The sequence below is a fragment of the Argiope bruennichi genome, chromosome 10 (assembly GCF_947563725.1).
Source record: "Argiope bruennichi chromosome 10, qqArgBrue1.1, whole genome shotgun sequence".
NCBI classification, from domain to species: Eukaryota; Metazoa; Arthropoda; class Arachnida; order Araneae; family Araneidae; genus Argiope; species Argiope bruennichi.
The window spans coordinates 122,453,497-122,470,279 of NC_079160.1; the positions used below are offsets into that span (position 1 = coordinate 122,453,497).

Here is a 16,783-nt window from a genome sequence, read left to right on the forward strand (position 1 = left end):
TTTTTCAAGATGTTGAGATTAAATTTTGAAGGGTAGAACATCTCTTTTTTTTATATATACAAAAAAAAAAAAAAAAAAAAAATGGCTCAAATTTTTTTTTATTGCTTCAGAAGCATTTTAACTTTCCAAATAACCATTTAAATGTAAATTAAAGTCATACATGCTATTCATCATCAAAGAAATAATGAACGATAATAATAAAAAAAATTAATTTATTAATTCAAATTGGAGAAATTCCAAATTGATGCAGTTCAATTATTTGAATGCATTTCTGTTCTATAATCAATGGTATAAATTTTTATTTAGATGATATATCAAAAATTGTTGGACTTAATTGAATGAACATTTCTGTAAATAAAATATGTAAATTGAAATACTATATCTTTTAGAATAATTGCTTTGCACCATATTAGATCCATAAAATAATCGAAATTATATTTATCAACTTTAAAATAAATGGAATTAAGTTACATAATATATATATATATATATATATATATATATATTGCAGTCTAGCAATGGATCTTTGGGTTTTACTCTGTATCTGGTAGGGAAATTTCACTTTCTAATGACTATTCATCTTTGAGAGAAAGAAGGCTACAAGATTTAAATTTGTTTGATGCAGGAAGATAACATGCTGTAATTTGTGCAGAATTCACACATGAGAAATGATTGGTGACAGCAGAGATTGTTCTACAGCAGGGGTGGGCAAACTTTTCCATGATACAGGCTACTTTTAATTTTTTTAAAATGTTGAGGTTCACCCAGGGTTGTAGGTATGGTAAGCTAAAAAAATAGTCTACAATATTTATTACAACTTAATAAAAAGTGCAGAATATGTATTTATCTACTTAACTACAATTATAATAATAGAAGATACAAACATAATGATAATGGCTACATATATAATAATATCAAATGATGCATTTAATATCAAACAATTCAAAATACATTTAAAAAATCATTTCCATCTATTTCCATTTATTACTCGTAGTTATAGTTAGTAGAAGACCTAATCTACGTACTGTCCGCCAATTTTGAATATCTCGGTATATAATTATTAACTGCTAATCTTGCACGGATTTTAAGTGGTAGTCCGTGAGATGGGAATGATATGCTGTCTTAATTATATTCGTCGTTGAAAATGCAGATTTACACAGGTAGGTAGAACTAAAGACTGGTATTAAATGATGTGCAACTTTTTTTAAATTAGGATATTTTACTTCGTTCATTAGATTCCAAAAGTTATTCTTAGGTTCTGAACTAAGTGCTTTTAAAAATGTCATTTTGAAGTAGAAAAACTTCGTTTCCCATCAGTGATAAAGAGAATATATAATTTATATTTTCTTCCCCATCAACACTGCCAAATGTGTAACACGTGAATGTAACAGTTAGTTTCTTTTAGTGTGCGCGACTTAGGTCTTAGTAAAGGCGGACATCTCAAAATGTCTTGGTGATCCACCAGTCGATCACGATAGATTTAATGTCCACCCCTGTTCTACAGTAACTTGTATTTCTTATACATGCTTAAGTTCTCTAACTCGTGTTTTATTTTCTGGAATGACACTCATGAAAGATTTTTGAGCTTGCTAGTTAATTTGTTGGAAAATTCTTATTTAAAGCGTTTTTCTCATTTGGAACTGTTTATCACTGTAGAAGCTTGCCGAAGAATTTACGAAATTCTTGAGATCTATTACCTAGGCTTATCACTATATTTCGTGTTTGATCAAAACTGCCAATATTCTGCTGTTTCAAGCATATTTGTAGATAACTGACATTTTTGGGGGGCATTTTCATTTACATGGAATAATTTATTGGCTCGATAGTTGCTGTAAATTGTCTATTGCCGTATGAAAAATTTCGGAATACCACTAGGTAAAGCTACTAAATTTGGCAGATGCTCAGGTAGAAAAGATTCTTCAAAATTTTATTCTGTCTTTATTTTAAAATTCGAAATGTTTACGCTTATTCTATGGAAAAACCAACAAGGGTTTACACTACTTTAGAATGTTAAGTAAAATGTCTTTTCAGTGATAAACAAAAACTTTATTTCCATACATCCCGCCCTCCCCTTCTTAATAAACTTTTAGAAATACTGAATACATTTTGCAACAATACTTTCCATTGTTTCAATTATTGTTTTGTTCATAGATAATTCGTATAATTTATTTGAAAATTAAAACCGTTCCGAATGCACCTATTGTTTTTCAAAAAATTTTATATGAGTATAGAGTGCAACAAACCAAACTTTTCAATTGGCAAAAATTTTTTCAGCTTATTTCGAAATAAAGTGAATTCAATTCATTTTCTTCATTAGCTTCTGGCCGGAGTCCTGAATGTCCTGCTGACCGAACCATTGCTTAAAAAAGTAAGGGGGGGAGGTAAATATATTTTTTATATGATGGAAATGCGAAAGCTATTCATCTAATCTAAGGTTCATTTAATTTTCTAAGGAAATTTGAAAAACATACATGGATCTAAAAACGTCCGATTCGATTATATAGTCGATAAACGTCGATCGTTTTCGATTATATAGTATAGACTACAATGATATTTAGTTTTTGAATGCAAGTGATCCCATAGCACATCGTGTGTGTGACTATTAAAATACAACAACCCTGGCTGCAATGTCTATCTGATTTGAAACTTAAAAATATTTTGTTGGAGGAATCATAAACTTCAAATTATTCATACGACATCTGATTGAAATTAAACACAGCCTGTACTCCGTCTGAACCAGATGGTCGCCAGAGACAGGTAATTGTCAGTATATATTAGGCAATTCTTTTTAACGCGATTTGTTCGTCATTAAAGGAATGGTAAGATTATGAGTAAAAAGATTTTAATTTTATTTAAAAAATGAATCGTTTTATATTTCCTATTAATCTTTCGGCTTTTTTAATTTCTTAAAATAGTCATGGCCTTTTTCTGTCTTTTCGAATCTATATTGAGGCAGGGCGTCTTTGCCGTACAGTTTGAGGTATTTTGCCGGACAGTCGAGACATATCCCTTGAAAATCTCTCATGGTTGTGGAGAGGTCTTCCATCTGCCCCGGGGCCACTGCCAGGTTGTCTTCGTGCTTCGAGGTTGCCGTCCTCTCCGCCGTCTTGGGAGTGTAGTCGCATCGCGTCGTTGTGCAGTCGGCGAACTTTCCCTGAAATTAATTATTAGCGATAAGTGTTGAAAATATTTTTTGAAAATCCTAAAAAGGGTAGAGACAAGTTTTAAAATGCTGTATGTTTTGAACATATTTTGCTCATATACGCAGTATGGAACGACATTTAATTTGTCTTCTCTTTAAGCGACTCCATATGCAGTGAGGTTTCACTGTGAAATCTCGTTTAATGAGCATAATTTGTTTCCTAAACTTACTCGTATTGCAAAACGATGCATTCTATTTCGGAAGAAAAAAAAAATACTCTGACAAAATGAAATTTATTATTTATAATGTATGCCCTTTTTTTACAAGAAAATTGTCTAAAGATCTTTGTTTTTGGTTAGCTTCAAAATTTGTCAAAAATGAGACATAGCATTATCCTTAAATGGATTTGTAGAACGCTAAGCTGCTGCCTTGTCTGGACGATGCTCCTCGACATATGATTATTGCATTAATTATTATTGGAAATTATTTTCAATGTTTCCAGCATCTTCATTATTTCACTGAAAGGCTGTTGCTCTGCCCTATTATATCCTCTATTGACTAAATCTTCTCGGCATTGTTTTGCTATGTCACAGAATGCAGCTCCATAAATTCTTCAATAGATTGGCTACGTTTTTCCACCGGCACATTGATATTGTTGCTATTCAAACAGCCAGATACCCAGTCTACTAGATTAAGACTCCACCAAACACTTATTGAAACTCTGCGGAGTCGTTCTACAATGCTACTTTTCCCAAGTACATATAAGGGTTCTTTTCAAACAAAAGTAGGGTTCACGCGAGGCCAACTATTTCGCACAGTTGAAAATCACGCCTACTTTAGGGGAATCACGTGACTGAAATGGGACAGCGACAAATAGGTTGTCCCGATGAGACAACCATTTGCCATTGTCCTATTGGGATCACGTGATGTTCTTGAGGTAGGCGTGGCGTTCCATTGCGCGAAATAGTTGGCCCTGTGTGGACGCTGCTAAACGCTTAACACAAGTCTAGCATGTGACGACGCGGTGTCTCCTCGCCACTCGTTCTACAAAATAGGACTTGTTAAACGAGTCAGATTTTTACATTTATTTTGCTCGCTATAATAATCACTCCTGTTGCGAGGTGTTCATTAAGCAAGGTTTGATTGCAATTGCCTTCTGCGGCTCTGCTTCGAATGTATCGTACAATATTAAATTTTTTTCTATTACGTCAGTATATTATGGTGATTATTTAAATAATATTTTATCTATTAGCGAGAGAAATAATAGGGAACATTCTGAACCCTGATTTTTTTCAATAAGAAGAAATGAATTCCTTATAAATATGAAGTATAGAACATCTTTTGACATGAATTATACTCAGTGTTCAAAGAAATATGATTTCGTTCTTCAATAATTTCTCAGTAAGGAGGTAAAATCTTTAAAGTATCTTGTCTTCAGAATATCTCAGAGCTAATAATTGGATTTAAAAAGCACACTTTGTAAGAAATTTCAGCATAAGAAATTATATATGATTAAAAAAAATAACTTCGACAATTCAGTTTTCACGTTTCCATTGTGCATACGATCTTCGGCGATTTGGAGGGGCCGCGGTGGCCTGGTGGTAAGGTATCTGCTTCGGAACCGGAGGGTTTCAGGTACGAGACCCAATTCCATGGAAGAACCGTCGTGTAAGTAGATCTTTTGCCAGCTAAATCCAAACGTCCGAAAGTCGGGGCCAAATGTCCTCTCTCTGATGTGGTGTGGTGTGGAAGTTTGGAGAAAGGGCGCCAGCTCGGGTGTCATCCTCGTTGTTTGATTGCGGTTCAAAATTACGAGGTTCATTAGAATTGCTTTAAAACGGGAAGTTAATATAACTATAAAAAAATCAAAGTTCAAATTTCAGCTGCATGTTCGGAAGGTGCAAAATCCAATTCGATATTTTCCTGAAAAAGCTAAAAGTGAATATAAAGAATGCTGGTTCCATTTAATGAAGGAATTCCTTTAGATGATTTCTATTCTAATGTTTTGTGGTCCAAAGAATTTTCCGATTTTCCAAAAAGTCTTCCCGCCTGTTTTTGAAGTCGTAAAAATAATTATTGTATTGTTACATGAACAGGGCGGCTGAGGAAAGTAGCAACAAAGATGTACTTCTTGAAACTAAAAGAAGAATATTTAATTAGTCTAAGAACTGTGTATGACGCCATAAAATTTTCTGGAGGTATTTTAAAGGCTCCGATCTCAAAGGATTTGTTACAGTATGCAAAAATTAGCGCATATGAGGTATTAAGAGGCTTCAGAAAAGCAGAAAAAATGGAGAGAATATAACAAACTCAAAACAACTTTGCAAATTAAATTGTAACAAAAGAGAAAAAAAAATGAAACTGATAAGTGATAAATCTACAGAAATTGAATGCTCAAATGTATGAATTGGGAAAACACACACACACTTTGTAATGCTTTTTGTTAAGTTGCTAAGTAATCATTAAATAGTTTATATCATGATAGTCAGTATGCTATTTTGTATTTTATTTCATACGAGCTCTCAGTTTTGCAAGACTTTAAATTAGAAATCTTATGTTAAGTGATCAATATATATTTTTTTTCTCTTGGCATGCGAATTTTTCTTGTAAAATTTTAAACAATAATAAAGGAAAATTGTTTTTTATTTCTTTTTTTAAATATAAATATTCATTTAATATTTTATATATTACATAATATTAAGGTTGTTGCTTACTTCTCTTTGCTTTCTCCACAGTCAAAAACTAGGGGAATATTGTTACTCTATTGTAAACATCACTATTCGCGCGCTTCCTTTTGCACTGCGTACATGCACTAGGAAAATACATGGATTCTTTTTCTAATGCCGAGTGTACACTCGGCCAATAGACAGCGCATGCGAAGAAAGGGTTTGATTTATGTTTGCCACAATTTCATAAGATAGATTCAGACATTCCATGCTTGGCTATAAATTGCCGTTTTGGCGTCCCAGAAATTTTCTTTTTCACTGCGTATCGTATTAAAATGATGGATATTTACACAAAGAGATATGGTAAAATAAAAATAAAAAGTAAAATAAAAAAACATACCTGGATTTGAAAAAACTATAGAAAAAAAATATGGCAATTAAAAAAATTTTAAAAAACGCAACCTCGCATCAGAAAGAACAAAGAGCAAAAAATATCGGAATTAATCTATGATAAGTGATCCATTTTTTCACGCCAAAGAAACCGCTAAATTCTATAAACGCATGCGCAGTAAGAAAAGAATATAATATAGCGTCATGCTGTTATCCCGTCGGGACAATTACTTGCCATCGAACCGAACAGCATTTTTCAGCCTTTCTACGTATGCGCTGCCCACTGGCCGTCTTATAACTGGCCAAGTGTAAACCCGGCCTAAATTTAAGGGTAAATAAATTCCCCGTAATAGGGATTATTAAAAAAAAGTATGCCTCTATTTGCATAAGGTTCTTATTGCACAAGATATTGCTATCTGATTCATAAAAGTCGCACATTAACGCGAAGATATCTTAGAACCATATCCCGTGCAGATGATGATGGATTTTTACCTCGGGCTTTTGGTAGCGTGTGTCTGGTCTGCATGATTTTGAAAGGATGGGATGATCGATTTTTTGATAGTCTCTCATGGACGTGGTCACTTTTTCCATCGGACCACTCGGAATGGTGATATTATTCTTAATCGGTTTCCTCTGAGTGGGTGGTTGCAAATCCTCTGGCGGTGGTTCGTAGTCGGTTCTGTAGGTGGTCTGCCCTGACATCGGGGCGTCTTCTGATGGCTTGCGTTTCTGCAGAAACGGATGCCATTTTGGCAATGATCTATAGTGGAAAGAGTAAATAATCCCCAAAAAATTCTAGGACATATGAATTCTTATTTTTTCATAAAATAATGCTTGTATTTCACACAGTCATACTATCAGGAAAATAATCGACTACACATATTTTCTGAAATTTTAATCACTAAATTATAAAAAAAAATACGTCAGTGCTTCTGTTTTACATTCAAATTTATGCCGGATCTATTGATTTATCTATATTAGTTTCGTTGTCTGTAAATTAATCCGCTACTCATAGAAATAATGATAAGATTAATGTACGGTTTGTCGCCAAGCACGATTAAAATCTAGCTAGTCGTCAAAACAAATCTCCAAAAGTTCGGCATTTTGAATGAAAACAGAATTGTTAATAAACAATATTTAGGGTTATTACAATTACATTTGGCGAGAAATCAACCCAAAATAATTTATCTTTAACAACCGCACATTAATCTTAAGTCTAACCGAAATAATTAAAAGAAATTATAATAAAGTTTTTCAAAATTCAAAATAATTATTTAATTCGGATTTTTCTAAATATTAAAACTGAACTGTGAATCTTACTGTACAAAATAAAATTACTTCCGGTATTTTGGAAGGCAAGATCCTTGTTGATTAATATTTTCACATTTCTTTCCATTCTTGGACAAAAACAATGAAATATTACCTAATGAAGCCACCATAGATAATGATTTTATTGATATTGCATCATTCAGTTTTTATTGCAAAATAAATGTTTAATATGAATGGTATTGACGTATTTCAATAAAAAAAATATATAACCAGAATACATTCAGAAGAACTAAAACATGTGCAACTTCTAGAATTTTTTTAAAACCAATCATTTTTGCCAAATGTTATCAATAAAAATTTCTGTTCCTTTATTTTTATTTAATTAGTTTTCTTCAAGCTGTTAAATTTTAGTCCATGTTCATGTAAATAATTTTTAATGAAAGGAAGGAAATAGTCGTAGAAGCTTCATTATTATTATTATTTGAGAACGTAATATTGTTTTGGCTTGGGGTTTTTGAAGCCTCAAAATACGGCGGCAGAAATATATGGATCTCCATCCAGCAAGCCATGTGCGAAACGTGTGCTATGTGGAAACACTGTGTATTCCTTTTATAGTCACATTGTGTGATGGGTTGTTAATGATTTTCACTGGTGCTAAAAAGAGGCTTATTTTGAAGCAGTGATAATGATTGTTCTGCCTATTACAGATGAACAGAACTCATGACAGATGGCAGAACAATCTTTCTGGGAGTGTATAAAATTTCTAACAAGTGTATTGATAATGTTATGAAACAGATGTTGAGAGATTTTTTTTATTGCTCTAGCAGAGACATTTAACCCTTTGCACTCGAAAAAGTAATTCTGTGCAAAATTATTCAGCTAACACAAAGATTTGTTTATTGCTCCGAAAAATATATATATAATTGTTTTAAGTTGAATTTTGCCGAAAAATGAATCTACAGCTTCTTACCATTCTTTAGAAATCAAAATTAGGAAAAATCAAAAAATTAGAAATCAAAATTTTTTAAAAATGAATAAAACGTCAAAATGACGCACCGTTTTAAATGATGAGTGAAAAGCATCTTCCGAGTGCAAAGGGTTAATTTGCTATCTCAACTGTGCATGTTTGAGTGAGGTTCGCTGCTTTATTAAAAAATGATTGCTACAACACCTGATGACCCCAACTGATGGTTTTTTTTTTTTTTTTTGTTAAGTTAGAATCGTAATCTATATCTGAATGAAGCTGATTTAAATGTTAATCTAGGTGAAACATTGAAAAGATTTTATTTTAAAGTTTAGCTGTGAATATCAGAGTTACTGGAACTTCAATGCGTCACGTTATTTAGAGCAATTCGAGAGAAATGAATAAGTAACATAGACTATCAGGCTATCGGAAAGAAAAGTCACATATATAAAGGGGAGATAACTCTTTTTCTTTCCGTCTTCAACCCCCCCCCCTTAAGTTTAGATATTAGATTTCTTTAGACTCTCTTTTAAGTAAGGAAATTACCATTCACATTTAGAAATCACGTGATTCTAAGTCAAGGAAACGCACATGTCCAGAACTTTGGAAAATATAGACTCCCGACGTTTCTAACTAGGCAGCAGCTGGAACGCTGGCCTAAGGGAGAGCCTCATAGGTAGATTAAAAAAGAAATTATCAGTCTAGTTTCCAATCAAATGCAAACTAAAAATGCATATTCTATGAATTATAAAATATTAGAAGGACAACAACACTTTGTCAAGCATAATCAACGAGGCTTCTATCTATTTTATTATGTTGATATATTATTATATTTCTTTATAAACGCAGATCGTTTTATTTATATAATTTACCAAAACGAATTTTTATTACGTGAAAAAAGTAGAAGGACCGTCATATTTTGTAAATTATGGCTTTGCTTTTGATCTTATTTATGTAAATTTCTTTTTCTTTTCTTTTTTTTAACGTTTTTTTACTATTTTTTCTTTTATTTAAATGAATAAATTTTATCAACCACTAATTAAAATAAAGAAGAAAACGACTTTTGGTGTATGAAAAAAATTGAACACATGATAAATAATTGTTTTGGAAGATATTATAAACCTTAAAAGTGGTTGTTCCATTCTTTTCAATTGTTTTTGTTAAGAAAAACATTCTATTTTATTGAATGCCGTCGTTTTCAAAATTTAGAATTAAATTTAAAGAAAAAACTTTTAAGTGAGTTTCAAAAAGGCCAAATTGTCACCTACAAAAATTCTTTCAGAGGCGCGAGAAAGATTGCACACCAGCTGCATATCAGTCCAGATGTTGTTCCGACATCCATAAGAAATCTCAGTAGTCATGGAACCAAAAAGAAGACTGACAGACTTAAAAAGCAAAGAAGACTACAGACTTTCTTTGATGCAACACGATCAAAGAAAAAGCATTCGAGGACTGGAAAAAAAAGGAGGAAAAGTTTGACGAAGTTTAAAATATTGCAGGCATCACACACGTTTCAAGAACTGTCTACGACCACATAAAAAGCTTTAAAAATTCGTATTCAGAAAAAAAATATAGCACCAATCTTAGAGGATTGTAAGATCATTGAACATCGACTGCAGTGGGCTAAAACCCACATGTGCTCTAATTCAGAAAGAACGTCCATTATATTTTCTGATGAGATAAAATACAATTTAAATGGTCCAGACGGCTACCAATACTATTGTCTCAGTAATGAAGAAAAGATTTATTCTCTCCGACAGATGGGAGAAGGGAGTTTAATGATTTATTTGGTAGTTGGGTAAAGAGTTGGAACAATGTGAATAACTCAATTGAACATCAGTACAGTTTCTGAGTGGCAACCCAAAACACACAAATTCTATCCAAGTCTGGCGGAAATGACTGGATTTTTCATGATAGAGCATCAATTCACACAACTAATGGGGTTAAAAATTGGTTTGCAGCAGATAATGTTCAGATTTTGCGGAGTCTGCTCAAAATCTGAACACTAAAAGTATTGCATAGAACACATAGACAATGGTTGTTCGTCGAGTTTGCGGGGAAGGCAGGCAGTTTGAAACTACAGGTGAACTTTTGACAGATCTGAATGACGTACGGGAAAATTTCTGCCTAACAGAAATTCAGTCTTTATATGATTCGATGCCAAACCGAATTTTTAAAATAATCAAAATCAATGGTGGGAGTTATTCTCATTAATAATACTTTTATTTGCACTATTTAGAAGTGTTTTTCTACTTTTTTCACAGATTATGAAGTAGTCAAAATTGATTGCTTATTGTAATTTACTTGTATCTTTTTTTTATTTCAAATGCCAGATATAGTAATCTGTTTGTAAGTAAGCTTTTTAAGTGTCCCTCATTAAACTGTTGGGAAAAAATTTAGTGTTCATTTATCTCAAAAAATCCTTATGTCCTTCTATTTTTTTCAAACAGTATATTTACCGAGTATGAACAGGGAATAATATTGTGTATAGTCATGAATCATTATAAATTAATAAATAAAAATGCGTGATTTTTTTGAAATTACTAAATAAATAAAATCGAATGAAAATCAATCATTAATCTGTTTTTAAGTTAAACTTTTTTTTAAAATTAAAAACGGATTTGACGGGTTTTTTTTTTGTTTAATTAGTTAATATTTTGTTAGTAAAATGTTTTCGGTTAATCTTTTTAATCTGTTAAATTAAATGAGTAACTAAATGTACCATTATTTAAGACACTACAGTAATCAATGGGAATGTAGATAGAATAATAATGAGTCACTATCTCTGCTCTTTCTTTTTCTTCGCATGGGGATCCTTTAGTGACAGTTTGTCGATTGAAAACAAGACTTGATTACTTCGTGTAACCAGAATCTTAGCCGTAATCTGAAGGTTAAAATGATTTCCAGCTTACCTTGCTGTAATTTCATGCGCAGGAAAATCTCTCTTGTAGTGCGAAACTCCTTCAAAAGGCCCTTCGAATTTCTGTAGGGATCCTTTCGGTATGAAAAGATCTGGCTTCTGCTGCTGGGGTGGGCACTTGTAGTCATGCGCGTGAGTTGTCTCTCCTTCGAACTTCTCGGTTCCTGGATTCCACTTGGCGATCTTTTTGATAGGCTTAGGTGGTGGTTGGTACTTGGGAGTGAAATCTGTTTTGTGAGTGGTGACACCTTCGAAATCGCCTTCTGGTTTCAGTTCTCCTTTTCTCGGGAGCGTCATTTCGCGTTTGAGATAGGGATGTGGCGGGAAAGATTGCGCAGTCTCGGTTACACCTGAAGAATTGCAGAAATGATTTCGTGAATTCATTTCTTAGATTCATAGCATTCCGTTTTGAAGTAAGACACAATAGAGCTGTTAAAGATGCACTTTGTGACGTTTAATAATTTTACCGGGTAGTTCAAATGATTTTTCGTGTATCGTTTCACAGATACGCTTATTTCCAAACGTGTTTTTCGTACTCATAAAGGTTTGAAACACAGTAATTCGCTAAAATCTTTAGGCGATTACTGTATGCCATATTTCTTTTTCTGTGTACTATATACGGGAAAGGAAAGTAAAAATATTTTTGCCGTTTGTACCACTTTATAGTACGTAATAGTTATTTTTGGTTATGTAATTTTTTACAACAAAAGTTTAAATGAATGAATGAAATATAGTAAAATGGAGCCACTTTTATCATTCGATTTCATTATTCATTATATTATTCAGATACATATAAATTTTTGTCATCGTTCTTAAATTGGCACCTATGTCAGCTTCCAAACCGGCCGTATGTTAGTATACTGCCCTAAATAATATGTCAGCCTCCAGAAAAATTTTTAAAAATATTTCATATGAATAATGAATTCAAAAAGACCAATTCATGTAACTTTGGGTTGAAAAGAAGATACGCATGTATGTTGGATCAAGCAGGAAAATTTTAATTCCTTTAATCCAACATATATCCTTGAGAAATTGGACTTTAAGTCATGATTTTAATTGAAAATAAGCACAGAATATATTTGAAGTTTGAACCATGTTTGGGCCTTGAAATTCCTTGGCGAATTCCAGTGAAGCCAATTTGTTTCTAAACTTTTTCGACATTCAGTTTTGGCGGTAAAAAATTAAGATTTAGTTTTGAATATGAAATCTCTTCATTGCAACGTTTATATAGTTCAAGGATAATTTGTAAATAACACACTTACCTTTGAATGGCTGTCCAAGTTGAGTTAAAGTGCATTCTTTGGCTTTTGCAGGCTCTCTTTTTGTTCCTTTCTTCGGTGTAAAATTCCTTCCATACGTAGTTTCTCCTTCCATTTTCCCTGGCAGAGTACCAGGCATTACACCGTCCGTGGTACATTCCTTCTTTTTAATTTTACTCGGTCTGTCACCTTTCTTGGGTTTGTAATCGTGCTTGTAAGTTGTGGAGGAAGACATCTTCCCTTTCGGTTCTCTTTGAACCTTGGGGCGCATGAGGGCCCTTTTTTCGATGGGTAAAGGCACATAGTCCCTTTTGGTAGTGGAGAGTTTGACTGAAGGTTCGTTTCCTTTCCAGTCAGCCCCACTGGCAGGTTTTATAGGAGCGTCTCGAGGTTGGTAGCCAAAGTGCCTGTATCTGTCCTTGTGTTCAGTGTTTTTGTTGGCGTCATCTTGGTCCTTGGCGAAGGGAGCTTTGTGCTTGCTGGTGTGTTCACACCGGTGTCGTCCGCAAGTACATATTTGACAAATACACTGTCTCATACCTGGCAGATGTACTATAATCTAGGACTAACTATTGCTTTGCTGTTCTATTCACTTTGAAAAATGGAGGCCATTATTAAAAGAACCACATGGAAAAATGATTTACAATTTCAAAACAAACTAATTTTCACGTTCATAATTTTTGATGATTTTTGAATATCAGGCTTGTTGATTAAATGCTGGAGATTTTAATAGTGGGAATTTAGATGTAATTTACTTTCATCGAGCAAAAAATAATTCATCTAAGTTGTTCTTCATCTTGCACGATCTAGAATGAATAAAATTTTCTTTCTTTACATACTTTTAAGAATAAATCAATGGAAAAGCCTACCAAGTAGACAAATAAAGTATCAAAAATTATTCATACGATTTAGATCAAGAATAATTTGTAATTTTTTAGTGTCTAATCATATATAAAAGAAAATCATTAACGGTAAGGAAAATTCAATATTCTGAAGAAAAAAAAATTAACTAAAAAATTACTATAAACTATGTTTTTGCAGTGTTTAGAAATAAACGTCTTCATCAGGTAAGATAAAGCAATTCAATTTGGCAATATTTACTGCAATTTATTGCTGAAACAATGTCATTTACCAAATGTAAATAAACATGTGCATTTAAAAGATCACTGGCAAAGCCTGAATAATCATGTAGCGTAAGCTAGTATAATTAAACAAACGAGTAATTTGAACCTTCATTTCGTGACTTGGACATCAGCCATTGTGTTGATGTATCGAAAGAATGAAAGAAAACGAATCCATTTAGCAGATGAATTAATCGGATGAAATTTTAAAAGGCTTTCTTCAACAATTGTAGATAATTTATCTGCAGATTCCCTGCTAGTTTGCATAATTGTGTGAATTGAAAAGCACAGCTATCTTAAATATAGTTCAGTACACAGTTTAAATTTCAATCAATAGCTATATAAATTTCTCCAATGTATATTTATTGGGTTGAAATCTACTTTAGTGTGCTCTTTCATATTGCCAACGATGTCAAATAGCCGATGATAAAAGCCGAGAGGCTGCTACGGCTAACAATGCACCTAAGCTAAGACAAAGAGTCATCAAAAGGTTTGCAGACGACGGTTGTTTATGTTACCATATTGAAGAAACGCTTAAGGGACACTTTAAAGTGGATTTCAATCATTAATTGTGTTAGAGAATTTAGAAATCAACAGACTGATTATTTACACAGCTGAGAGCATTTTGTGTATCTGGTTTTTCGATATTTAGCCTTCTTATCTTTTTTGTAATTTTTTTCTTTCTAAACGGTTGAATATATCTTTATAATTCCTACATTAAATAAAAATGATCCTTTTCAAGGACAACAAATTTAATCCTTTGTTAATTAAGGTGTAAAAATCAAAAGGAAATATGTTTACATTTTGTTTGTCCATAAAGATTTTTAAGTAATTCTGTATTCTTTATAATTGTGCTAAGATGACGCATTTTTAATCCTTTATCAATAACTGTAAATAATTTCTTTATATAGCTTGAAACTCATTATTTCTCATTTTTCTACTTTTTTTTTCAGTTAGTTCCATTTGATTGATAATTTGTCTTCTAAATGTCTACAAATCAAGAAATTTTTGTTGGAAGACGTCAAATTTTGCTAGCAATGACATGCATTTAACATACATTAATGTGCTAGGGTACATAATGAGGGCGAAGAGAACAAAGTTTGCTTAGCAAATCGGGAAGAATGGCTTAACAGTCCTTCTGATGGATGGGGGGTGGGGGTTAGCGTGTAACCTTGAGTCTGGCACATTTTCCCCTCCTTTCTCTCTCTTGTGGTTTTCCAGAGTTCTTTGATTCATTTTACCTATAATTTGCTGTAATCACTGAAGAGGCGGGGATGGTCATACAGTGTATCAGTTGACAGATTTATGACCAAATCCGTAAGGCACAGATCGTCGGGACGCGTCTTTATATGCAATTATGTATAGGTCATCACACATTAACTAATCCGACCCTCCCTGAGGCACTACTGGGAAAAATCTTTTTCACCAACTATAATCCTGATTGCAATTTTTTATTGTAACCTTAAAAGGAATTTGTAAACCAACAAGATAAAAAAAAAAAATTCTGAAAAGTTGGTATGATTTTGCCGCTCTTGGTGAAAAAATTGGCGTTAATTTTAAGTCTTGCAGCATTAATTATTGAAAAGATACAATTCGTAATGATAGCAGAATTAAATCAGGATTAAAATTTTAAAAAATGCACATTAAGTAAAATATTTTTTATTTTTCTAATGTATCTTAAATTTTTGGATATCCAATTATATACGTGTCGTACAGAAGGGAAAAAACTGATAAAATTCCAAATTAAAAAAAAAAATAACACGGATCTTGATTTGAAATTTTTTAAAAAAATATTTTGCTTCTATATCGTAGATAGCTAAATGGAATTTTGAAAATTTTACACACATTAAAAATGAAATGAAATATATTTTTCTAAATTTACGATTCACTTTTTAAAAACTTATTTCTGATTTAATTAATCTTTCATTACGTTATGTAACTTATTTTATAAATCTCATTTTATAAAATTTTGATATGTTAATACTTTTCTCTCTTTACTAAAAAATCACCTACTAGAAATTACTTTTGTGGTACCAAAAGTAAATTGATTTAAAAATATCTCTCAATAACATCTTACGCATCGCTCATAATCAAAAAAAAAAAAAAAAAGTAGGAAGAAATGCCATATTTTACAGATTTATTTATCTTTGAAACGTTCCTTGCGTTTTAGTTTTTCGGAGAAATCCCATAAAATCTTTAATAAGAGTTCTTATTATGCATTTGTATAAATTCATGTATTCATTATAATTTTTGACATTTCATATTAGTTATGTTTTTATAATGCGTTTTAAGTGATAATAATGAAAAATTTCGTAAAAGGTATCTGACTAGGTTCGGAAATGAATTTTTAAAAAATGACATATAAGCATGCTCTATTGTACCAAATAGCTAAAACAGACCTGAGAGGTCACTATTAGAAGAAAAAAAATGCACTCATTGCCTTTAGTTTATGAAAAAAAAAAAAAAATAGCGTATTTTATGAAAGTTTAAGAAAATTTTCAACGTCATGAAAAACAGAGCAAGTTAAGGAATCATAGGAATATTTAATTTTTATTTCATCTATATATAGCTCAAACTACATTAAATGTAGCTGACCATAAGATAAAAATTATTTTCAAAAATAAAAGTTTTATGAGCATTTGAAGTTGCCAAAATGAATGATTTTTTGTCAAAGTTTATCTATGTTTTGAACTTAAAGTATTTGTAAAACATGTCTAAATGAAGCTATCTTAAAATCCGATATCTTTGATATATGCATACCAAATGTCATGAAATTTTATCGAATTGATTATGATTAGATATCATGTTTTCCGCGAATCAATCACAGTGACATATTTATTCCTCAGAAAATGCGTTTATATATTCTACTTATAAATTAGTTCATCCAAATGCGCTGGAAATAAATGTAGTTTTCACGCGTTTTTAACAGAAATGCCAAAAATAAGTAAACTATGGCCAAGTAGGCAGAGAGTTAATCTAAACACACGAAATATTATTTTGGAGAATTTTTCGTTGAAAATAAAATAAATCACTTATTTTCGGTTAAAAATGC

The 16,783-nt window shown here is 32.0% G+C and overlaps 1 protein-coding gene across 1 annotated transcript; it reads right to left on the reverse strand.

The window, feature by feature from the left end:
• Positions 1-492: 492 nt before the first annotated feature.
• LOC129987766 (stabilizer of axonemal microtubules 2-like) lies at positions 493-13,148 on the reverse strand. Its single transcript, XM_056095705.1, has 4 exons — positions 12,614-13,148; positions 11,344-11,701; positions 6,691-6,958; positions 493-3,154 (listed from the first exon to the last, which is right to left on the reverse strand). Exons 1-4 carry the CDS (start codon positions 13,146-13,148, stop codon positions 2,882-2,884), a joined length of 1,434 nt encoding a protein of 477 aa, XP_055951680.1. The 3' UTR covers positions 493-2,881.
• Positions 13,149-16,783: the final 3,635 nt, after the last annotated feature.